Source organism: Ranitomeya variabilis, chromosome 4 (assembly GCF_051348905.1).
Source record: "Ranitomeya variabilis isolate aRanVar5 chromosome 4, aRanVar5.hap1, whole genome shotgun sequence".
In the NCBI taxonomy this organism is placed as follows: domain Eukaryota; kingdom Metazoa; phylum Chordata; class Amphibia; order Anura; family Dendrobatidae; genus Ranitomeya; species Ranitomeya variabilis.
Genome location: NC_135235.1, coordinates 271735920 through 271762299, shown reverse-complemented (window position 1 = coordinate 271762299; position 26380 = coordinate 271735920). Strand labels below are relative to the sequence as shown.

General features: G+C 52.6%; 1 protein-coding gene across 5 annotated transcripts in view; it reads right to left on the bottom strand.

The window, feature by feature from the left end:
- Nucleotides 1–26380, bottom strand: part of LOC143764412 (nicotinamide N-methyltransferase-like) — a 146513-nt gene that overhangs the window by 18429 nt on the left and 101704 nt on the right. For 4 of the 5 annotated variants that reach the window (XM_077249940.1, XM_077249939.1, XM_077249941.1 and 1 more), the window contains exon 2: nucleotides 24281–24475. The exons of the other annotated variant lie outside the window; for it this stretch is intronic. In XM_077249940.1, coding sequence (XP_077106055.1) covers nucleotides 24281–24431 — 151 coding nt within the window. In that variant the 5' untranslated portion in view covers nucleotides 24432–24475. The remainder of the gene's footprint in view (nucleotides 1–24280; nucleotides 24476–26380) is intronic. 5 annotated transcript variants of the gene reach the window in all.

Genomic DNA, 26380 nt, shown 5'->3' with positions numbered 1-26380 from the left:
CTGGAGAATCCTACACTGTGCTGCACTGTATGTAATGCTATGGGCTGGGGAATCCTACACTGTGCTGTGCTGCACTGTATGTAATGCTATGGGCTGGAGAATCCTACACTGTGCTGCACTGTATGTAATGCTATGGGCTGGGGAATCCTACACTGTGCTGTGCTGCACTGTATTTAATGCTATGGCCTGGGGAATCCTACACTGGGCTGTGCTGCACTGTATGTAATGCTATGGGCTGGAGAATCCTACACTGTGCTGCACTGTATGTAATGCTATGGGCTGGGGAATCCTACACTGTGCTGTGCTGCACTGTATGTAATGCTATGGGCTGGAGAATCCTACACTGTGCTGCACTGTATGTAATGCTATGGGCTGGGGAATCCTACACTGGGCTGTGCTGCACTGTATGTAATGCTATGGCCCGGGGAATCCTACACTGGGCTGTGCTGCACTGTATGTAATGCTATGGGCTGGAGAATCCTACACTGTGCTGCACTGTATGTAATGCTATGGGCTGGGGAATCCTACACTGTGTGTGGGGATGTGAGACTAATGCTATGGGCTGGAGAATCCTACACTGGGCTGCACTGTATGTAATGCTATGGGCTGGAGAATCCTACACTGGGCTGCACTGTATGTAATGCTATGGCCTGGGGAATCCTACACTGGGCTGTGCTGCACTGTATGTAATGCTATGGGCTGGGGAATCCTACACTGTGCTGCACTGTATGTAATGCTATGGGCTGGGGAATCCTACACTGTGCTGTGCTGCACTGTATGTAATGCTATGGGCTGGAGAATCCTACACTGTGCTGTGCTGCACTGTATGTAATGTTATGGCCTGGGGAATCCTACACTGGGCTGTGCTGCACTGTATGTAATGCTATGGGCTGGAGAATCCTACACTGTGCTGCACTGTATGTAATGCTATGGGCTGGGGAATCCTACACTGTGCTGTGCTGCACTGTATGTAATGCTATGGGCTGGAGAATCCTACACTGTGCTGCACTGTATGTAATGCTATGGGCTGGGGAATCCTACACTGGGCTGTGCTGCACTGTATGTAATGCTATGGGCTGGAGAATCCTACACTGTGCTGCACTGTATGTAATGCTATGGGCTGGGGAATCCTACACTGTGCTGTGCTGCACTGTATTTAATGCTATGGCCTGGGGAATCCTACACTGGGCTGTGCTGCACTGTATGTAATGCTATGGGCTGGAGAATCCTACACTGTGCTGCACTGTATGTAATGCTATGGGCTGGGGAATCCTACACTGTGCTGTGCTGCACTGTATGTAATGCTATGGGCTGGAGAATCCTACACTGTGCTGCACTGTATGTAATGCTATGGGCTGGGGAATCCTACACTGGGCTGTGCTGCACTGTATGTAATGCTATGGCCCGGGGAATCCTACACTGGGCTGTGCTGCACTGTATGTAATGCTATGGGCTGGAGAATCCTACACTGTGCTGCACTGTATGTAATGCTATGGGCTGGGGAATCCTACACTGTGTGTGGGGATGTGAGACTAATGCTATGGGCTGGGGAATCCTACACTGGGCTGTGCTGCACTGTATGTAATGCTATGGGCTGGGGAATCCTACACTGTGCTGCACTGTATGTAATGCTATGGGCTGGGGAATCCTACACTGTGCTGCACTGTATGTGGTGTGATGGGCTGGGGGTGTTACACTGTACACTCTGTGTCAGGAGCTCTGTGGATTTTCCCTGAGCAAATGAGAAGTTTGTGGATCTGGATGAAAGCATGCAGAAGCTAAAGCGGTGGTCTGCAACAACATTTCACCCTAAATGTCTATTTAAAGGGGTTCTCTACTTGTCTGGCCTTAGAGTGACCGCAGACTTGTAACCTATGTGACGCTGCACGGTGTGAGGCTTCTCTGGAGCCAGGAGCTGTGGGCGCATGACTGACAGTATGTATCATTTTCATACATGCGGTCACATGCCGACTAGATGGTCGCAGCTTCACTCCATGCCAGTGTAGTGAGCGAGGCCAGAAACAGGCTAGCTGGAATGTGGACGGAAGTATGTAAACCACATACTCGCAGACGTGTCTGCCGCTTTTGGCTCCTGAGAATCCTCACAGCATGTGGTTCACCCAATGTGAAGATTCACAAGTCTGCAGTCTCATAGAGTGACTGCAGACTTGTAGCCGAAGCTGGACAACCCCTTTAATTTAATAATTAGAATCATTTTTCTAGTATACTTTTAATTAAAAATTCCCTAGTGACCTCAGCCGAGCCCCCTGATAAGATCCGTTGTTGTATCCCAGCATGCTCTAAGGGGTCACAAATTTAGTGTATTCAGAATGGAAGTGGAAAAAAAAGAAGAGTTACAGCAGAGAGGGAGCCGTCGGACATTGTTACTTAAAATTTTTTAGAAATGTGATTCAATGATTACATTAGATATAGACATTTAGGATGAACTTCAAATTTCGTTTCAGACCACCCCCTTTTACCCCTTCAACCCAGGGGCCATTTTCCGTTTTCATTTTTTCCTCTCCTTTTTCCTAGAGCCATATCTTTCTTATTTTTTTCATCAATATAGCTGTATGAGGGCTAATTTTTTGCAGGGCGAGTTGTACTTTTGAATGGCACCATTGATTTTACCATATAGTGTACTGGAAATGGGGGAAAAAAATTCCAAGTGCAGCGAAATTGTAAAACAATGCAATTCCAAAATTGTTTATTGGATGTTTTTATGTACCATGTCTACTATATGGTAAAACTGACCTGGCAATATGATTCTCCAGGTCAGTATGAGTGCGCAGATACCCAACATATGTAGTTCATTTTTTATTTAAGTGGTGCAAAAAAATTCCAAAATTTGTATACATTTTTTTTTTTTGACATTTATCATAATTTTCAGAGACACGTAGCGTTTCCAGCTTTTTGGGATTAGGGACTAGGTAATAACTTATTTTTTGTATCCTGAGCTGACGTTTTTATTATTTATTGATTTTTTTGATCGTCTCTTAATGCATTTTATTGCTATGTTGCGGTGGCAAAGAAATGTAAGGCTATGTGCACATGTTGCGGATTTGGCTGCGGATCCGGAGCGGATTGGCAAATGAATCCGAGTGAGTGAAATTGATTGTCAGTGTTGCTTCCTAAGTGGACAGTTTCCTTTCACAGAAGTTTGATTTACTTGGAGTTATTTTCTGTTATTTAAGTGTTCCCTTTATTTTTTTGAGCAGTGTATAAACTATAGGATGTCTCAGATGACTGTTTTTGTTATGTTTTATAATGGTGATGGATAGATTTTTCTCTTGACTGTGCCCATTCAAGTCTATGGTTACAAAAAAAAAATCAGATGCCACATCCAATTTTTGCTACTTCATTGCAATCCTGTAACATAGGAAATTGTAAATGTTCCTGTCAATGATTAATAGCTGCTACTGTAAAAAAATGGACAGCACACAGATGACAAGTGAGAAAAAGTCATCCGACTTTTCTGGATTGAAACTCTTTAAATGATTTTATGTACACTTGTGTGAATCTGCTTTCACATGCAGAAGATTAAGGCCGGGTGCACATGATCGGGAATTAGCAGCGCTGTGGATGCAGTGCATGTCCGCTATGTCCAAAGCGCTGCTGTCTATTGAATGCAGGTGAATACGTATGTGTTCACTGAACCGTGCAGATTCACCGCGTCTAATACATTCTATTGGTGAAATTTCTCTTGCAGTCACGAGCCGCTCCACAAGAGAAATAGACAGGCTGTGGTCTGGAGAGACGCGCTGCATGTCCGAGTCCGCGGGTGATCCGCAGGTGACTATGGACGCATAATGGACATGGGATGTCTTGACATCCCATCCACTTCGCTGTACCATCCTTCCGCTGTGGGTTTGACGCTGCATAAGTACGCAGCGTCAAACCTGCAGCAATTACTGATCGTGGGCACATCCCCTCACAGTTTGTAATATACAACTAACATATCATTGATTTCACTCTCTGTGCTCATCAAGTCTTTATTCAGTTTGCATATAACCAATCACGAGCAAATGTTGGGGTAACAACTGAGAGAAATTTAAATAAGAGGTTGGCTCATACTTGCGTATGCATCATGTATGGAGCAGTCACATGACAAGTACAGAAAATATGCAGTTTGAATATGGCAGAAATTATGTGGATAAAATGCAACTTCCAGGCCACAAAATGATGTTTCTGATAACCGAATCTGTTCTTGTATCTGTGTGTCTGTAGTAAGCTTGATTCTGTTCCCATATACATGTCCTGAGCTCAGTTCTGTTCCCATATCAATGTGATATGTCTGGAATTCCTTGCCTGAGGAGGTGGTGATGGCGAACTCAGTCGAGGGGTTCAAGAGAGGCCTGGATGTCTTCCTGGAGCAGAACAATATTGTATCATACAATTATTAGGTTCTGTAGAAGGACGTAGATCTGGGGATTTATTCTGACGGAATATAGGCTGAACAGGACGGACAAATGTCTTTTTTCGGCCTTACTAACTATGTTAGGCTGGTTTCACACTTGCGTTTTTATCTGCATGCGTTTTTTAAAAAACGCATGTGTGAAAAAACGCATGTAAACGCGGTAAAACGCATGCGTTTTTTAGACGCATGCGTTTTTATAGAAAAACACAATAAAACAAGAAAAAAACAAAAAACCCTAACCCTACCCCTAACCCTAATCAGTGGCCACGTATATAAGTGCCACGTATTTAAGTGCCACGTATTTAAGTGCCACGTATTTAAGTGCCACGTATTTAAGTGCCACGTATTTAAGTGCCACGTATTTAAGTGCCACGTATTTAAGTGCCACGTATTTAAGTGCCACGTATTTACTGAAATATGTGGCATTGAAATACGTGGCACTGAAATACGTGGCACTGAAATACGTGGCACTGAAATACGTGGCACTGAAATACGTGGCATTGAAATACGTGGCACTGAAATACGTGGCACTGAAATACGTGGCACTGAAATACGTGGCACTGAAATACGTGGCACTGAAATACGTGGCACTGAAATACGTGGCATTGAAATACGTGGCATTGAAATACATGGCATTGAAATACGTGGCACTATGACTGTCAGAAAATGTTCATTAAACGGTTATGGGTGAGGTTAGGGTTAGGGTTTGGATCCCTTTATCACCTTGATGGTGGTGGGTGACTTTTCAGTGTGTTTTCTGTTTTTTTTCTATAAAAACGCATGCGTTTTTAACGCAAACAAACGCATGTGCTTAAAAACGCATGCGTTTACATAGACAGCAATGCACTTTTTTGCCGCGAAAAAACGCATGCGTTTTTTCGCGGCAAAAAAAAGCGCAAAAAAATACTACAGGTTGCTTTTTTGAAAATGAACGCATGCAGAAAAAAAACGCATGCGTTTGAAAACGCGACCAAACGCATACAAAAAAACCGCATGCGTTTTCAATGTTAAATATAGGGAAAAAACGCTGCAGACAAAAACGCAAGTGTGAAACCAGCCTTACTATGTTAAGCTCGGTTTTGCTCCCATATCTATTTGGTAAGCTTGGTTGCTGTTTTATGCAGCAGCATGAGGTAAGTTGTTTAAAAACAGGCCGCCACAACTTGTGGGCCACTGTTGTGTGCCTGCCCCCTGGCTAAAATTTGCCAGCCAGCCCCTGATAATATATGATACAGTCTTCTCGTCTGGTTGGATATTTATTGAAACATGTTGTGTGGATTTATGTGACTAATTGTGTCATCAATCTTATTAGCATTTATCAGCGTTATTGTTATGTATGATATCTATAGAGATTATTTTCCCTTTTTGCGTCCCCGTGCAGATTCATTATGCTTATGAACTTAGTATATTTTAGATTTTGTTTTTTGGTTTCTTTTCTATGCGTATGCGGACTATAAATGTGCTGTAATACTTTATTATATCACATATATAGCATATTAAGCACCTTACTCACTGGTCACATCAATGCACTTATTTTTGTTAGCACTGTATATGTATATGTTGTCATGCTCTGCTAGCCCCGTGATGCCTTCCTGATAGTATTTCCTAATTATGCTATGAGGGTTAGATTGAAATCAGGCAGGGGAGGTATAGGGCAGAGATGCATTGTTTTGCTGTGCCTGCGATTTACACATGCGCGTCATTTGATTTATGCACAAAGCACTTTCGGTTATTAATATTTATTTGGTCACCGTGTAGAAACCAATTATCATATATGCACTCGTCACTTTATGCGCTGGCATACGTCTGCTACTGCTCCTTGCCTGTTTCTTGGTGGGGATCCCGTGTTGTGTGATGTGGGCGTGGTGCCGACCCGCTCACATGACCGGGATCTGTTCGCTGGAACCGAGGCTTGGGATGTGGTGATGACGTCTTCCTGCGCTTCACACTGTCGCACTGGTTATTTTCGAGTTGTCACATGACCGGATCTGGTTACTATATATGCTGGACTGAGATCCCTGATTAGCCACGCCCCCTGAGGAAGCGGTGAATACACGAACGCGAAACGCGCGTTGGGGTAGTAGTTCAGGATCCAGACGGGTCATCACGGATGTCTATGGGTAATTAACCCTTTTACTTTTGTACTAATCTTTTACATGTTGCGGGGTGTTTGCTTGTGATGCGCTATATGGTTAGTGCGATTGTGTTATCGCAATATTTATTCTAGCTGAACAAATAGGAGAAACCGGAGCATGATTGTATAAACAAAAGTACTTTATTAGAACCAGATAATAAATTGATTAAAAACAGCAGTAACATGCAGAGGTGTCTAGTAATTCCATGATACACACATAGGAGGGCACCCACCCCTCACAAATCCCCTATATCAAGTCTCAGAAGAGAACCCTTTACATGTCATATAACCTGGTTGGATGACCGCTAAGTATTAAAGTGCTGATAATAATAAATAGATTATAATAGGTCCGCTTACCAGGGTAGAAGAAAGGGGAAGAGATAGAGGAGCGGGGTCTCGCCCAAGTACCGGCTCCCGACACGTGTTTCGCGGCTACAAGATGCCGCTTCCTTGAAAAAGCGGCATCTTGCAGCCGCGAAACACGTGTCGGGAGCCGGTACTTGGGCGAGACCCCGCTCCTCTATCTCTTCCCCTTTCTTCTACCCTGGTAAGCGGACCTATTATAATCTATTTATTATTATCAGCACTTTAATACTTAGCGGTCATCCAACCAGGTTATATGACATGTAAAGGGTTCTCTTCTGAGACTTGATATAGGGGATTTGTGAGGGGTGGGTGCCCTCCTATGTGTGTATCATGGAATTACTAGACACCTCTGCATGTTACTGCTGTTTTTAATCAATTTATTATCTGGTTCTAATAAAGTACTTTTGTTTATACAATCATGCTCCGGTTTCTCCTATTTGTTCATGTTATTTGGAGCTAAGCGATGGGTCTGGTCGCACACAATATATATGTGTTGCCCCAGACCAATAAAATGATTTTGGGATTTCTTATATTATTTATTCTAGCTGGTATGCATCAATCTTTATTGCACATGTGCAGAAACTGTTAACATTCACGGCCGCAATACACAATTTACTATTGTCCCGTCTTGTGAACCTGCAGTACTGGGTGCACTGTTGGATATAGTCATCATTTACTGTTTATAACATGATTTTCTACTATATATGATGAGTTTTTAGGTGGAAATTGAATTTTTTAATAAATATGTTTCAATGTTACTTGTTTGGCTAGTTTTTGACTCTTGCTTCTCCAATATTAGCTATTCGTTAATCGAGTCGCCATGTGTATGTAATTAACTGACGTCTATGTTTGTATGTGTATTTTCTTGTTTGTAAATAAGTGTGTATGGATATACTGGAGATGATCCTTGTATATGTAATAGTGTATCTGCAGTATATAGTGTAGGTAATGTATAGTGTACAGTGTGTGTATATGTATCTAATATATAATTGCCTAGAATACTACTTCCTGCAATTTGTGCCAACTTCCGTGGCTTTGTCCGGAGCTATTGTCCGGAGCTATTGTCCGGAGATAATGTCCGGAGCTAATGTCCGGAGATAAGTGACGTCACCAGTGTCCTACACCCAGGCAGAGCACAGGGGCCCCAGGCGGCATATGGGGCCCCAGGCAGAGCACAGTGGCCCCAGGCAGAGCACAGGGGCCCCAGGCAGCATATGGGGCCCCAGGCAGAGCACAGTGGTCCCAGGCAGAGCACAGGGGCCCCAGGCAGCCTATGGGGCCCCAGGCAGAGCACAGTGGCCCCAGGCAGAGCACAGGGGCCCCAGGCAGCATATGGGGCCCCAGGCAGAGCACAGGGGCCCCAGGCAGCATATGGGGCCCCAGGCAGAGCACAGTGGCCCCAGGCAGAGCACAGGGGCCCCAGGCAGAACATGGGGCCCCAGGCAGAGCACAGGGGCCCCAGGCAGAGCACAGGGGCCCCAGGCAGCATATGGGGCCCCAGGCAGAGCACAGGGGCCCCAGGCAGAGCACAGGGGCCCCAGGCAGCATATGGGGCCCCAGGCAGAGCACAGTGGCCCCAGGCAGAGCACAGGGGCCCCAGGCAGAACATGGGGCCCCAGGCAGAGCACAGGGGCCCCAGGCAGAGCACAGGGGCCCCAGGCAGCATATGGTGCCCCAGGCAGAACACAGGGGCCCCAGGCAGCATATGGGGCCCCAGGCAGAGCACAGTGGCCCCAGGCAGCATATGGGGCCCCAGGCAGAGCACAGTGGCCCCAGGCAGAGCACAGGGGCCCCAGGCAGCATATGGGGCCCCAGGCAGAGCACAGTGGTCCCAGGCAGAGCACAGGGGCCCCAGGCAGCTTATGGGGCCCCAGGCAGAGCACAGTGGCCCCAGGCAGAACATGGCGCCCCAGGCAGAGCACAGTGGCCCAAGGCAGAGCACAGGGGCCCCAGGCAGAACGTGGGGCCCCAGGCAGAGCACAGGGGCCCCAGGCAGAGCACAGGGGCCCCAGGCAGCATATGGGGCCCCAGGCAGAGCACAGGGGCCCCAGGCAGCATATGGGGCCCCAGGCAGAGCACAGTGGCCCCAGGCAGAGCACACACCAAATCGGAGGCCGAGGGGCCCCGCCAACCAAATCGGAGGCCGAGGGGCCCCGCCAACCAAATCGGAGGCCGAGGAGCCCCGCCCACCAAATCGGAGGCCGAGAGTCCCCGCCCACCAAATCGGAGGATAAGGGGCCCCGCCAACCAAATCGGAGGCCGAGGGGCCCCGCCAACCAAATCGGAGGCCGAGGAGCCCCGCCCAACAAATCGAAGGCCGAGCGGCCCCGCCCACCAAAGCGGAGGCCGAGGGGCCCGGCCCCGCCCACCAAAGCGGAGGCCGAGGGGCCCCGACCACCACATCGGAGGCCGAGGGGCCCCACCCACCAAATCGGAGGCCGAGGGGCCCCGCCCACCAAATCGGAGGCCGAGGGTCCCCGCCCACCAAATCGGAGGCCGAGGGTCACCGCCCACCAAATTGGAGGCCGAGGGTCCCCGCCCACCAAATCGGAGGCCGAGGGGCCACGCCTACCAAATCGGAGGCCGAGGGTCCCCACCCACCAAATCGGAGGCCGAGGGTCCCCGCCCACCAAAGCGGAGGCCGAGGGGCCTGGCCCCGCCCACCAAAGCAGAGGCCGAGGGGCCCCGCCCACCACATCGGAGGCCGAGGGTCCCCGCCCACCAAATCGGAGGCCAAGGGTCCCCGCCCACCAAATCGGAGGCCGAGGGTCCCCGCCCACCAAATCGGAGGCCGAGGGTCCCCGCCCACCAAATCGGAGGCCGAGGGGCAACGCCCACCAAATCGGAGGCCGGGGGGCCCCGCCCACCAAATCGGAGGCCGAGGAGCCCCGCCCAACAAATCGAAGGCCGAGCGGCCCTGCCCACCAAAGCGGAGGCCGAGGGGCCCGGCCCCACCCACCAAAGCGGAGGTCGAGGGGCCCCGACCACCACATCGGAGGCTGAGGGTCCCCGCCCACCAAATCGGAGGCCGAGGGGCCCCGCCCACCAAATCGGAGGCCGAGGGTCTCTGCCCACCAAATCGAAGGCCGAGGAGCCCCGCCCACCAAATCGGAGGCCGAGGGGCCCCGCCCACCACATCGGAGGCCGAGGGGCCCCGCCCACCAAATCGGAGGCCGAGGGTCCCCACCCACCAAATGGGAGGCCGAGGGTCCCCGCCCACCAAATGGGAGGCCGAGGGTCCCCGCCCACCAAATGGGAGGCCGAGGGTCCCCGCCCACCAAATGGGAGGCCGAGGGTCCCCGCCCACCAAATCGGAGGCCGAGGGGCCCCACCAACCAAGTCGGAGGCCGAGGGGCCCCGCCCACCAAATCGGAGGCCGAGGGGCCCCGCCCACCAAATCGGAGGCCGAGGGTCCCCACCCACCAAATCGGAGGATAAGGGGCCCCGCCCACCAAATCGGAGGCCGAGGGGCCCCACCAACCAAATCGGAGGCCGAGGGTCCCCGCCCACCAAATCGGAGGCCGGTCCCCGCCCACCAAATCGGAGGCCGAGGGTCCCCACCCACCAAATCGGAGGACGAGGGGCCCCACCAACCAAATCGGAGGCCGAGGAGCCCCGCCCACCAAAAGTAAGTGCGGCCCCAAAAGTAAGTGCGCCCCCGGGTGCAAAAGTAAGTGCGCCCCCGGGTGCAAAAGTAAGTGCGCCCCCGGGTGCAAAAGTAAGCGCGCCCCCGGCCCCGGTTGCAAAAGTAAGCGCGCCCCCCAGGACCGTGTGTGAAAAGTGCTGCTGTAAAGCTGGTAGCGCTGTTCAAGCATCATGTATTTCCTTCAGGAAATGCCCATCTAATATATAATTGCCTAGAATACTACTTCCTGCAATTTGTGCCAACTTCCGTGGCTTTGTCCGGAGCTATTGTCCGGAGCTATTGTCCGGAGATAATGTCCGGAGCTAATGTCCGGAGATAAGTGACGTCACCAGTGTCCTACACCCAGGCAGAGCACAGGGGCCCCAGGCGGCATATGGGGCCCCAGGCAGAGCACAGCGGCCCCAGGCAGAGCACAGGGGCCCCAGGCAGCATATGGGGCCCCAGGCAGAGCACAGTGGCCCCAGGCAGCCTATGGGGCCCCAGGCAGAGCACAGTGGCCCCAGGCAGAGCACAGGGGCCCCAGGCAGCATATGGGGCCCCATGCAGAGCACAGGGGCCCCAGGCAGCATATGGGGCCCCAGGCAGAGCACAGTGGTCCCAGGCAGAGCACAGGGGCCCCAGGCAGAACATGGGGCCCCAGGCAGAGCACAGGGGCCCCAGGCAGAGCACAGGGGCCCCAGGCAGCATATGGGGCCCCAGGCAGCATATGGGGCCCCAGGCAGAGCACAGGGGCCCCAGGCAGAGCACAGGGGCCCCAGGCAGCATATGGGGCCCCAGGCAGCATATGGGGCCCCAGGCAGAGCACAGTGGCCCCAGGCAGAGCACAGGGGCCCCAGGCAGAACATGGGGCCCCAGGCAGAGCACAGGGGCCCCAGGCAGAGCACAGGGGCCCCAGGCAGCATATGGTGCCCCAGGCAGAACACAGGGGCCCCAGGCAGCATATGGGGCCCCAGGCAGAGCACAGTGGCCCCAGGCAGCATATGGGGCCCCAGGCAGAGCACAGTGGCCCCAGGCAGAGCACAGGGGCCCCAGGCAGCATATGGGGCCCCAGGCAGAGCACAGTGGTCCCAGGCAGAGCACAGGGGCCCCAGGCAGCTTATGGGGCCCCAGGCAGAGCACAGTGGCCCCAGGCAGAACATGGCGCCCCAGGCAGAGCACAGTGGCCCAAGGCAGAGCACAGGGGCCCCAGGCAGAACGTGGGGCCCCAGGCAGAGCACAGGGGCCCCAGGCAGAGCACAGGGGCCCCAGGCAGCATATGGGGCCCCAGGCAGAGCACAGGGGCCCCAGGCAGCATATGGGGCCCCAGGCAGAGCACAGTGGCCCCAGGCAGAGCACACACCAAATCGGAGGCCGAGGGGCCCCGCCAACCAAATCGGAGGCCGAGGGGCCCCGCCAACCAAATCGGAGGCCGAGGAGCCCCGCCCACCAAATCGGAGGCCGAGAGTCCCCGCCCACCAAATCGGAGGATAAGGGGCCCCGCCAACCAAATCGGAGGCCGAGGGGCCCCGCCAACCAAATCGGAGGCCGAGGAGCCCCGCCCAACAAATCGAAGGCCGAGCGGCCCCGCCCACCAAAGCGGAGGCCGAGGGGCCCGGCCCCGCCCACCAAAGCGGAGGCCGAGGGGCCCCGCCCACCAAATCGGAGGCCGAGGGTCACCGCCCACCAAATTGGAGGCCGAGGGTCCCCGCCCACCAAATCGGAGGCCGAGGGGCCACGCCTACCAAATCGGAGGCCGAGGGTCCCCACCCACCAAATCGGAGGCCGAGGGTCCCCGCCCACCAAAGCGGAGGCCGAGGGGCCTGGCCCCGCCCACCAAAGCAGAGGCCGAGGGGCCCCGCCCACCACATCGGAGGCCGAGGGGCCCCGCCCACCAAATCGGAGGCCAAGGGTCCCCGCCCACCAAATCGGAGGCCAAGGGTCCCCGCCCACCAAATCGGAGGCCGAGGGTCCCCGCCCACCAAATCGGAGGCCGAGGGTCCCTGCCCACCAAATCGGAGGCCGAGGGGCAACGCCCACCAAATCGGAGGCCGAGGGGCAACGCCCACCAAATCAGAGGCCGAGGGGCAACGCCAACCAAATCGGAGGCCGGGGGGCCCCGCCCACCAAATCGGAGGCCGAGGAGCCCCGCCCAACAAATCGAAGGCCGAGCGGCCCTGCCCACCAAAGCGGAGGCCGAGGGGCCCGGCCCCACCCACCAAAGCGGAGGCCGAGGGGCCCCGACCACCACATCGGAGGCTGAGGGTCCCCGCCCACCAAATCGGAGGCCGAGGGGCCCCGCCCACCAAATCGGAGGCCAAGGGTCTCTGCCCACCAAATCGAAGGCCGAGGAGCCCCGCCCACCAAATCGGAGGCCGAGGGGCCCCGCCCACCACATCGGAGGCCGAGGGGCCCCGCCCACCAAATCGGAGGCCGAGGGTCCCCACCCACCAAATGGGAGGCCGAGGGTCCCCGCCCACCAAATGGGAGGCCGAGGGTCCCCGCCCACCAAATGGGAGGCCGAGGGTCCCCGCCCACCAAATCGGAGGCCGAGGGTCCCCGCCCACCAAATCGGAGGCCGAGGGGCCCCACCAACCAAGTCGGAGGCCGAGGGGCCCCGCCCACCAAATCGGAGGCCGAGGGGCCCCGCCCACCAAATCGGAGGCCGAGGGTCCCCACCCACCAAATCGGAGGATAAGGGGCCCCGCCCACCAAATCGGAGGCCGAGGGGCCCCACCAACCAAATCGGAGGCCGAGGGTCCCCGCCCACCAAATCGGAGGCCGGTCCCCGCCCACCAAATCGGAGGCCGAGGGTCCCCACCCACCAAATCGGAGGACGAGGGGCCCCACCAACCAAATCGGAGGCCGAGGAGCCCCGCCCACCAAAAGTAAGTGCGGCCCCAAAAGTAAGTGCGCCCCCGGGTGCAAAAGTAAGTGCGCCCCCGGGTGCAAAAGTAAGTGCGCCCCCGGGTGCAAAAGTAAGCGCGCCCCCGGCCCCGGTTGCAAAAGTAAGCGCGCCCCCCAGGACCGTGTGTGAAAAGTGCTGCTGTAAAGCTGGTAGCGCTGTTCAAGCACCATGTATTTCCTTCAGGAAATGCCCATCTAATATATAATTGCCTAGAATACTACTTCCTGCAATTTGTGCCAACTTCCGTGGCTTTGTCCGGAGCTATTGTCCGGAGCTATTGTCCGGAGATAATGTCCGGAGCTAATGTCCGGAGCTAAGTGACGTCACCAGTGTCCTACACCCAGGCAGAGCACAGGGGCCCCAGGCGGCATATGGGGCCCCAGGCAGAGCACAGTGGCCCCAGGCAGAGCACAGGGGCCCCAGGCAGCATATGGGGCCCCAGGCAGAGCACAGTGGCCCCAGGCAGCCTATGGGGCCCCAGGCAGAGCACAGTGGCCCCAGGCAGAGCACAGGGGCCCCAGGCAGCATATGGGGCCCCATGCAGAGCACAGGGGCCCCAGGCAGCATATGGGGCCCCAGGCAGAGCACAGTGGCCCCAGGCAGAGCACAGGGGCCCCAGGCAGAACATGGGGCCCCAGGCAGAGCACAGGGGCCCCAGGCAGAGCACAGGGGCCCCAGGCAGCATATGGGGCCCCAGGCAGAGCACAGGGGCCCCAGGCAGAGCACAGGAGCCCCAGGCAGCATATGGGGCCCCAGGCAGCATATGGGGCCCCAGGCAGAGCACAGTGGCCCCAGGCAGAGCACAGGGGCCCCAGGCAGAACATGGGGCCCCAGGCAGAGCACAGGGGCCCCAGGCAGAGCACAGGGGCCCCAGGCAGCATATGGTGCCCCAGGCAGAACACAGGGGCCCCAGGCAGCATATGGGGCCCCAGGCAGAGCACAGTGGCCCCAGGCAGCATATGGGGCCCCAGGCAGAGCACAGTGGCCCCAGGCAGAGCACAGGGGCCCCAGGCAGCATATGGGGCCCCAGGCAGAGCACAGTGGTCCCAGGCAGAGCACAGGGGCCCCAGGCAGCTTATGGGGCCCCAGGCAGAGCACAGTGGCCCCAGGCAGAACATGGGGCCCCAGGCAGAGCACAGTGGCCCCAGGCAGAGCACAGGGGCCCCAGGCAGAACATGGGGCCCCAGGCAGAGCACAGGGGCCCCAGGCAGAGCACAGGGGCCCCAGGCAGCATATGGTGCCCCAGGCAGAACACAGGGGCCCCAGGCAGCATATGGGGCCCCAGGCAGAGCACAGTGGCCCCAGGCAGCATATGGGGCCCCAGGCAGAGCACAGTGGCCCCAGGCAGAGCACAGGGGCCCCAGGCAGCATATGGGGCCCCAGGCAGAGCACAGTGGTCCCAGGCAGAGCACAGGGGCCCCAGGCAGCTTATGGGGCCCCAGGCAGAGCACAGTGGCCCCAGGCAGAACATGGGGCCCCAGGCAGAGCACAGTGGCCCCAGGCAGAGCACAGGGGCCCCAGGCAGAACGTGGGGCCCCAGGCAGAGCACAGGGGCCCCAGGCAGAGCACAGGGGCCCCAGGCAGCATATGGGGCCCCAGGCAGAGCACAGGGGCCCCAGGCAGCATATGGGGCCCCAGGCAGAGCACAGTGGCCCCAGGCAGAGCACACACCAAATCGGAGGCCGAGGGGCCCCGCCAACCAAATCGGAGGCCGAGGAGCCCCGCCCACCAAATCGAAGGCCGAGCGGCCCCGCCCACCAAAGCGGAGGCCGAGGGGCCCGGCCCCGCCCACCAAAGCGGAGGCCGAGGGGCCCCGACCACCACATCGGAGGCCGAGGGTCCCCACCCACCAAATCGGAGGCCGAGGGTCCCCGCCCACCAAATCGGAGGCCGAGGGTCCCCGCCCACCAAATCGGAGGCCGAGGGTCCCCGCCCACCAAATCGGAGGCCGAGGGTCCCCGCCCACCAAATCGGAGGCCGAGGGGCCCCGCCCACCAAATCGGAGGCCGGGGGTCCCTGCCCTCCAAATCGGAGGCCGAGGGGCCCCGCCCACCACATCGGAGGCCGAGGGGCCCCGCCCACCAAATCGGAGGCCGAGGGTCCCCGCCCACCAAATTGGAGGCCGAGGGTCCCCGCCCACCAAATCGGAGGCCGAGGGTCCACACCATCCAAATCGAAGGTCGAGGGGCCCCGCCCACGAAAGCGGAGGCCGAGGGTCCCCACACACCAAAGCGGAGGCTGAGGGTCCCCGCCCACCAAATCGGAGGCCGAGGGTCCCCGCCCACCAAATCGGAGGCCGAGGGTCCCCGCCCACCAAATCGAAGGTCGAGGGGCCCCGCCCACGAAAGCGGAGGCCGAGGGTCCCCACACACCAAAGCGGAGGCTGAGGGTCCCCGCCCACCAAATCGGAGGCCGAGGAGCCCCGCCCACCAAATCGAAGGTCGAGGGGCCCCACCCACGAAAGCGGAGGCCGAGGGTCCCCACACACCAAATCGGAGGCAGAGGGACCCCGCCCACCAAATTGGAGGCCGAGGGGCCCCGCCCACCAAAGCGGAGGCCGAGGGTCCCCGACCACCAAATCGGAGGCCGAGGGTCCCTGCCCACCAAATCGGAGGCCGAGGGTCCCCGCCCACCAAATCGGTGGCCGAGGGTCCCCGCCCACCAAATCGGAGGCCGAGGGTCCCCGCCCACCAAATCGGAGGCCGAGGGGCCCCGCCAACCAAATCGGAGGCCGAGGGGCTTCGCTAACCAAATCGGAGGCCGAGGAGCCCCGCCCACCAAATCGAAGGCCGAGCGGCCCCGCCCACCAAAGCGGAGGCCGAGGGACCTGGCCCCGCCCACCAAAGCGGAGGCCGAGGGGCCCCGCCCACCACATCGGAGGCCGAGGGGCCCCGCCCACCAAATCGGAGGCCGAGGGTCCCCGCCCACCAAATCGGAGGCCGAGGGTCCCCGCCCACCAAATCGGAGGCCGAGGGTCCCCGCCCACCAAATCGGAGGCCGAGGGTCCCCGCCCACCAAATCGGAGGCCGAGGGGCCCCGCCCACCAAATCGGAGGCCGAGGAGCCCCGCCCACCAAATCGAAGGCCGAGCAGCCCCGCCCACCAAAGCGGAGGCAGAGGGACCCCGCCCACCAAATCGGAGGCCGTGGGGCCCCGCCAACCAAATCGGAGGCTGAGGGTCCCCGCCCACCAAATTATTCTTACATTTGAATAAATAAAGTATATATGGATTCTAGACTCCCGATTCTTTAGAATCGGGCTGCCATCTAGTATATATATATATATGTATATGTATGTATATAGTGCTATCAGTGTAGAGTGACTGTAGAGTGGCCATATCTGCAGATTGTACCCTAAGGGTATGTGTCCACGGGCCGGATTGCCGGCGCTTTGGACAGAGCGGAAAGCCCGCTCCACCAAAAGCGCTGCCCCCTTCTGTACGCACGGTGTCTCCAAATGCACACATCCAGAATCTCCGCACCCCATACATAGGGCCCTGTGATTTACCTTGCGGCGACGGAGCGCATGCTGCATTCTATAAAGATGTGCCGCATGTCCGGAATCGCAGGGCCGCCGGGTGCGTGTTCGCACGCATAGTGGAGATGGGATTTCATAAAATCCCCTCCACTATGCTGTAACATCTGGACGCTGCGGGTTGAACGCTGCGGTTGTATGCAGCGTTCAATCTGCAGCTAATTCGGATGTAATACTGAACGTGGAAACATACACTAATGCCAGCACACAATGCATGTGTGTATGTTCATGAATTATCTCCCTCAAAGAGTCTTATCTTTAATAACACACCTCACCTATAATGCATGAGTAGACGTCATATACCGGTATACTGTATGTATATATATGTGAGCATTTTACAGTAGCTGCAAAATATTTTTTTCTTGTGTTGTGCGTTCTTTTGAAAAAAATGCAGCGTGTCAATTCTTCCAGTGTTTTTGTTGCATTTCTTTTACCTTTTTAAATGAATGCATCAAAAATGCACATAATGTGCGCAGCATTTTTCCTGCCAACACTCAATTTTTTCATAGCAAAAAACTGGCTTCAAAAAAAGCAGTGTGTGAACATCTTCAGAGCACAGGTGGGATCCAGTATTTCTGCATTCTCATATTTATCATCATGGTCGTTATATAATGGACGCAATAGTCCACGCAGTAAAACAGCAGATATTTCACTATATGTAGGTTTAGAGAAGAGTGCGGTCAGGATCTGCGCTGATTATCATGTCAGTTTTATGTGGTCGCTGAAGTCTCTTTTTATATTTTCACAAACTATTACATGTGTAACACAACACCGCATGAGAACCCCGGGGAGAGCGACTGCCGACACCATGGGAACAACGCCGCACGGGAGGTGAGTATAGGCTTTATTATTTTATTGGGGCCAAACATTTACATCAAGAAGGGGTTGTCCTAGTAGTGGACAACCCCTGTAATCATACCTCCCAACTTTTGAAGATGGGAAAGAGGGACAAAGTTTGCGCCGCTGCAAATTTTAGGCCACGCCTCTGACCACACCCATTCATAATTAGCCACACCCATATCCACGTCCCAACCACACCCATTAGCACTGCTGATCACACTGTTTCATATACAATAATTATAAACAAAAAAATATGGCCACACAGTGCTCCATACTGTATAATGACCGTACATGATGCTCCATACCGTATAATGACTGCACATGATGCTCCATACCGTATAATGACCACACATGATGCTCCATACCGTATAATGACTGCACATGATGCTCCATACCGTATAATGGCCACACATGATGCTCCATACTGTATAATGGCCACACATGATGCTCCATACTGTATAATGGCCACACATGATGCTCCATACTGTATAATGACCGCACATGATGCTCCATCCGTATAATGACCGCACATGATGCTCCATATTGTATAATGGCCACACATGATGCTCCATACCGTATAATGACCGCACATGATGCTCCATAATGTATAATGGCCACACATGATGCTCCATACTGTATAATGACTGCTCATGGTACTCCATACTGTATAATGGCCGCACATGATGCTCCATACTGTATAATGGCTGCACATGATACTTCGTACCATATAATGGCCACACATAGCTACTCCTACACACGCGGCTGTGCTCCGTACACTTTGCACATGGCTCCGCTCCGTACACACGCGCTCCGCTCCATACACCTCGTACACACACGGCTCCGCTCCGCACACCTCGTACACACACAGCTCCGCTCCACACACCTCGTACACACACGGCTCCGCTCCGCACACCTTGTACACACACGGTTCCGCTCCGCACACCTCCTACACACACGGCTCTGCTACATCCACACTGTACACCTCCTGACCCCATACAAGGCATTACTTACCTCCTGCAGGACCATGATGTGGCAAGGTGACAGCAACCAGCAAGTCCTGCAATCCACGGAGGTCCCGATCTGCCGATCATGTGACCGCTGACTCCTCCCCTCCTGTGACCTCATCACAGGTCCTGTGCACAGAAAGCAAGCAGCCATACAGAAGGGTAAGGGCCCGGGGCTTGGCTTAACTATACAAGGGGGCGTGTCGGTCCTGCTGTCTGCGCCGCGGGATTAGAGTGCCCCGTGCGGGAGTGCGGGGCAGAGGCTGAAAACCGGGACAATCCCGCACAATGAGGGACGGTTGGGAGCTATGCCTGTAATATATAAAGCATGTGAACTCTTTGTTGTGCAGTTCTTCTATTGTTACTCCTGGAAATGTGCGTACAGCGCCTGGCCTAAGCAAACACAACTACCTGATGTTACCTATAGGGCTACAGCTGCTGTACAAAGCAATTTACTGCGTGTCGTGCAATTCTTAGAACGGCAACTGTCACTTGATGGGTTAAATCAATCAGTCACATTGCAAACTCTGTACCCCAGGCCTAACTGACAACTAGGGATCACCATTCCCCTCCTAAATAAGATGCGTCCATACAGTCTGATACTGTCAGCAGTGATCAGCCAAGATTAGACTGGATAGGGACACAGATGAATGGTATCAGCCATTTGTCAGTTTATTCATAGATTTTCAGGAGAAATAACAGAGGAACGACAAAATGCAAAAAAAAACTCCATAATGGTTTCCAAGTATCCACTATCAAAGACAAGTGAAGATGGCAGAAAGGTCCTTGTTACTAGTGATGAGCGAGTATACTCATTGCTCGGGTTTTCCAGAGCACGCTCGGGTGGTCTCTGAGTATTTGTTAGTGCTCGTAGATTTAGTTTTTGTTGACTCTACTGCATGATTTACAGCTGCTAGCCAGCCTGAGTACATGTGGGGGTTGCCTGGTTGCTAGGGAATCCCCACATGTAATCAAGCTGTCTAGTAGCCGCAAATCATCCAGCTGCCGCAAGGAAAACGAAATCTCCGAGCAGTCACAAGTACTCGGGAGACCACCCGAGCGTGCTCTTGAAAACCCAAGCAGCGAGTATATTCGCTCATCACTACTTGTTACCTCTCCCAAGAATGGTCTGACCAGTGCTGTAGACTTATAAAGTCAGAGCGTAATAATCCTCTGCTGACTGCACAGACCTGTTATCTGAGCACAATATGGCCACTTTATGGGGGTATAAGGTTATATTAGCATATGCTTACTCTGACTAAAGTACAGGTGTATGTCTGCATATCTTGACCATGTAATTAGAAAGTTCCCTGTCCCATCAGGGATATTTATGGAATATTGATGGGATATATCACCTACTGTATGTTACATACATAAAGGTCCCACCTGGGTCATTCAGAAATTTTTGGAGTTCCTATAGAAATCAATGGAGAGTGGCACATGCTTTGTCACCGTTCCTTTTCTGGAAGCCACCGCTGGGTCCCAATTTTTTCCATTCAACAGTGGAACATTCGGACATACACTATATGGCAGATCCTTTCAGTTCGTCATTATTATCTGTTCACTATATGGTGGTAATATTTTGTCTGATTATGGTGTGATGGTATTTGTCCCTTGATGTGGTATTATTCAGTCACTATGTGATGGTAATATATGGACTTGTCATGGTGTGACGGTATTTGTCCCTTGTATATGGTGTTATTGGTCATTTAAAAAAATGTATGCGACTCATTCCCTTGAAGAAAACAAAAAAATGGACCTAAAAGAATATTGGATATTTAAAGAAATGTTTAAGAGGTTAGAGTATTACCGTCTCAAAAGAGTCTGCCTTGTTGTGGTGATGGATGAAAAAAATCTTTTGGCAAAAGCTGCTGGCTATGCATGTGATATGATATTCGATGGGGACTGATAATGTGTGATTGGCGAGGACGGGATGCAGAAGTGGAGTTTTTCCAAGAGTGGGCAGTCGGATTGTGGAAGGCTCAATGGGTGGAGAAGGAGCTGGGGTGGAGCCTGGGCGGAGTCTCAAGGGGCCCAAAAAATTTTGCCAGTATGGGGCCCTGAAATTCCTGGTGGCAGCCCTGGTTATAACCACAGGCGTAGCTAGAGTTTTGCTTCGGGGGGAAGCAAAGCTTCTCAGTGGGCCCCTAACCAGGTAGCCTTGATTACAACTGGGTGACCCACCCTAATAGTGGATGTAGGAGAACCTCAGCAGCTCTCCGCGCTGTTACTGAAAATAATCTCTATGCAAAGACCAACACTGATATTACTGCCATATGGTCAGTGGTAGATACCAGTCCTACAGAACACATAAGAGATCACAGCACAGTTACAGATAATGACTTACTGCTGATATTCTTCTGATGGAATCGTTCACTTTTCACATCTTTTCCATCTGACTCAGACCGACACAACTTCTTCCAGCCAGGACTCTGCTGCAGAGATTACAACAAAGACACATTTCACATCTCATATTTCCAGCACTGTCCCCAATGGGACTATTCCCAACCTGCACAAACCCATCAATCTGCCAATACCCCAATACTAAGCCACTGCTGCCCTAGAAAGTAATAATGCTTCATGCGCCCCTTTAACAGTCACAGTAACCTGAGTTCCTCTATAACAATATGTGCCCACTTTACATTTAATAATGTCCCGAGTCTCCCCCTGTACAGCTCCCCTATACACAGTATGATGCTCTCTTATACGCAGTATAATGCCCCCTGACTGTATAGTACCACCCACACAGTATACTGACCCCTTAGTAGCCCCCAAACTGTTTGATGGCCCCCTCACTGTAATGTCCACACTGTATGATGTCCCAATAGATAGCCTCCATATAGTATAATGCACCAGATACTCCTCAATATAGTATAATGCACTCCCCATAGGCCTCCATATAGTATAATGCACCCCCATAGGCAGACTCTATATAGTATAATGCACCCCCATAGGCACTCTATATAGTATAATGCACTCCCCATAGGCAGGCTCTATAGTATAATGCACCCCGATAGGCAGACTCCATATAGTATAATGCTCCCTTATAGGCAGACTATATAATATAATGCACCCCTCATAGGCAGACTCTATATAGTATAATGCAACCCCATAGGCAGACTCTATATAGCATAATGCACTCCCCATAGGCAGACTTTATAGTATAATGCACCCCTATAGGCACTCTATATAGTATAATGCACTCCCCATAGGCAGGCTCTATAGTATAATGCACCCCGATAGGCAGACTCCATATAGTATAATGCTCCCTTATAGGCAGACTATATAATATAATGCACCCCTCATAGGCAGACTCTATATAGTATAATGCAACCCCATAGGCAGACTCCATATAGCATAATGCACTCCCCATAGGCAGACTTTATAGTATAATGCACCCCTATAGGCACTCTATATAGTATAATGCACTCCCCATAGGCAGGCTCTATAGTATAATGCACCCCGATAGGCAGACTCCATATAGTATAATGCTCCCTTATAGGCAGACTATATAATATAATGCACCCCTCATAGGCAGACTCTATAATATAATGCACCCCCATAGACAGACTCTATATAGTATAATGCATTCCCCACAGGCAGACTCTATAGTATATTGTACTACATAAAAAAAATGCAATTCTCACCTCTCCTCTTCGTTACTCCACTGCCCCGAGTGCCCGGACATCTCCAGACACCGGGTGCCGACTAGTGACATCATCGTGACCCCTGTCAGTGTCTGCTTTAGTGACGTCATAGGCTGAGAGGGGGATGATGGGAGAGGGAGCGTAACACTCCTTCTCTCTTCAATGCAGTTAACTGTATCGGCATCTAGCCGATACAGTTGAACTTGCAATGACGGGTGGGGGACCAACTGCTGGCACCGGGCCCTCCCTACTGCTCAGGGGCCCCATAGTGGCAGGGTGGAAGAGCAGGAAGATCGATTCTCCCTGCTCTACCGCAGAGTGTAATTACCGTATATGGGCACACTGTGCACACGCCGATACAGTTACAGTAGCGTAGCTTCCAGTGGGCCCCTTCAGAGCGCAGGGCCCAGGGCTACCGCCCCTCTGCCCCCCTGGATGGTAGCTACGCTACTGGTTATAACATACAGATGCCCATATAATCTAGTCCATGTAATACATAAAGACACTTTTTACACTGCTATATTGTTCAGTATACGTCACAACTTCTGCCAATAGGTAAGTGTGACATATACTAGATGGAGAAAAGTATTGGGACACTTGTCTTAATCACTGAGTTCAGGTTTTTCATTCAGTCCCATTACCACAGATGTATAACATGTAGCTCCATTTTCATTGATGTATAACATCCGGCCCCTCGCCCCCAGTGTATAACATCCATGCTCTCGCTCCTTTGGTGAATAACTACTGGCATCTCGCCCCTAGTGTATAACATCCAGCCACTTGCCCCCAGTTTATACCATCCAGCCCCTCACCCCTCTGGTGTATATTTTCTGGCCCCTCGCCCCAAGTGTATAACATCCAGCCCCTTACCCCTCTGGTGTATAACTTCAGGTTCCTCACCCCCAGTGTATAACATCCAGCCCCTCACCCCTCTGGTGTGTAACATCTGTCCCCTCGCCTCCCAGTGTATAACATCCAGCTCTCACCCCCCTGATGTGTAACCTCTGGCTGGTGGTGTATAACCTCCAGCCTACACCATGCTATCAGCCTTTATAGAAAGGCTGGTGGTGCAGAGCTCACTGATACCAGCGACGTCCTGTAATAGGAGCCACTGATATTAATGAGAATTGGAAGAAGCAGCAGCAACTCAGCCATGAGGTGCAGATCCCGTAACGTTACAGAGCGGGGGACCAAGTGCTGAGGAGCAGAGGGCAGAAAAGTCACTGCCACCCTGCTGACCTCATAACTGCAGAGTCCAGACCTCCTCTGGTATATCATCAGCACAAACACTGCGCCCCCACCAGAAGCTTCATGGCCGTGCAGTTGCATAGTGCCTTACATCACCAAGCACAATGCCAAGCATCGGATAAAGTAGTGTAAAGCCGCTACCACTGGCCTCTGGAGGAGACATGTTCTGACGGATCACACTTCTCTATCTGGATGAATGGGCAAAAGTTACAGTTGACGCCTCCAAAATCTTGTAGAAATCATTACCAAAAGAGGGAAAAAAATCTGCAGAGCATCTGACTCCATATAAATGCCTATGGGTGCCGAATGGGAGGTCAGAAAAGCTCTGATTGGTGTAATTTGGAGGGGTCACATACTGTTGTCCCTATAGCATATGTATTTGCGCGTGCCAACAGAAGTAGAGAGTTTATTAGAGACTGATTAATGATGCTGCAGTCAGAAAATACTTCAGTAAACCAAATATGTGATTAATAATTACAATATAAATGATAGAATTGAAGCTTATTAATTCATTAAAATGAACACATGTAATTATAAAATACATTTGAATTCATTATTTACCTATTGTGAAAGTTTCATGTAGATTTCGCAAAACAAAATCTGTCCATTCTCCAATCATCATTCCTGATCCTGCGGCGTAGTACGTCTCAAAGTAATCTTTGGAGTTAAATTCATTAATGTAGGTTTGCGGAGAGCTAATAGGGGCTGCCATGATGATCTGTCCACAGATGCTTTGTAGATGCTTCAGATATTAACCTGATTGTAAAATATGATGTTAACCCTTTACCACCAACAAATCATTTGTACATACAGTATATTTTACTATTTGATAAACATTGTCACCGAAGAGTATCCTATAATCCCTGGTATGTTCACACATTGCGTTTTCTACAGTAAAAAAAAAACAGGTGGGTAAAAAACAGCACGGCAAAAAAAAATCACTATATGTGAATAAGCCCAAATAATTGATATGCTGTGTATTTCAAAAACTGCAAAGAGAATAAATTGCAAAGTGTTAATGAGTGTTAGGCTGGGGTCACATTGCGTTAGACGGACTGCCTTAAACCGCGGCATAACGCGGTGTAATGCAGTCCGTTAACGCTGCCATTAACCCCTATTATCGGGCGCATCGCCAACACATGCCATAATCGGCATGCGCTAGCTACAGTTAAGTCCATATATATTTGGACAGAGACAACATTTTTCTAATTTTGGTTCTTGACATTACCACAATGAATTTTAAACAAAACAATACAGATGCAGTTGAAGTCCAGACTTTCAGCTTTCATTTGAGGGCGTTAGGGGCAGGAAGCTGCCAGTGCCTAGGGCTCCCGCTCCCCAGGGGCCCTCAGCTAGCAGCACATCACGCAGCTGCTATGGGGCCCTGTGAGGCAGGGGGGCCCGCCTGTCGCAGGTGCCAACACCCCGCCGCCGCTTTGAACTTTACCGGCGTCTGCCGGTAAAGTTCAAAGCAAATGATGGAGGAGAGAGCGTCACCTGATGCTCCCTCTCCCATCATTCCCCACTCTGCCTCTGACATTGCCGCTGCGGGTGCGCGATGATGTCATTGCGCACTCGCTGTGTGTTAGGCAGTGCAGCGGCAGCCGCCGAGATCGGAGCAGGGAGGGAGCAGCGCGGCACGGGAACGTTGAGAGGTGAGGAGTTTTTTTTTCTGGAACTATAACAGTACTGGACTATGGGGCCATTCTTGGGGGGAGTGGGGCTGTGCTGTATACTACATGGCTGTTCTATATACTACATGGCTGTTCTATATACTACATGTCTGTGCTATATACTACGTGGGCCGTGTTATATATTACGTGGGCTGTTATATGCTACGTGGGCTGTGCTATATACTACATGGCTGTTCTGTATACTACGTGGGCTGTTATATGCTACATGGGCTGTGCTATATACTACATGGCTGTTCTATATACTACGTGGGCTGTTATATGCTACGTGGGCTGTGCTATATACTACATGGCTGTTCTATATACTATGTGGATGTGCTATATACTATATGGGTTGTTATATGCTATGTGGGCTGTGCTATATACTACGTGGCTGTGTTATATGCTACGTGGGCTGTTATATACTACATGTCTGTGTTATATGCTACGTGGGCTGTTATATACTACATGGCTGTGTTATATGCTATGTGGCTGTGCTATATACTATGCGGGCTGTGTTATATACTACATGGCTGTGTTATATGCGATCATGAATCGTGGTATGAGTTAAAGGGGGGACCCACTGAGACTCTTTCACCCGGGGCCCTCAAAAACCTGGAGCCGGCCCTGCATCTACCCCGTGCAGCGGGAGAATCCTGGCACCTAACAATGAGACTTTAGAAACTTCATTCAATTTGCTGGAACGGTAAAATGCAGCGTTTTTCCCACAGATAAAATATTCCACAAAAACGCCATATGCGAACATATATATATTTTTTTTAGTTCTATTTTCTCAGAATTTTACAAATACAGCTATTTGGTAATTTCTTTTTCTCATCTTAAACAACTCCTTTAACCACTTCCAGCTATGGCCAATTTTTGCCATACCTTTTTTTTCACTGTCATGTAGTCAAAACGTAGTTTTAAATGACACCATTCCCATTCCCATATAAAGTCAGTCCCCTTGACCCCCCCCCCCCCAAAAAAAAAA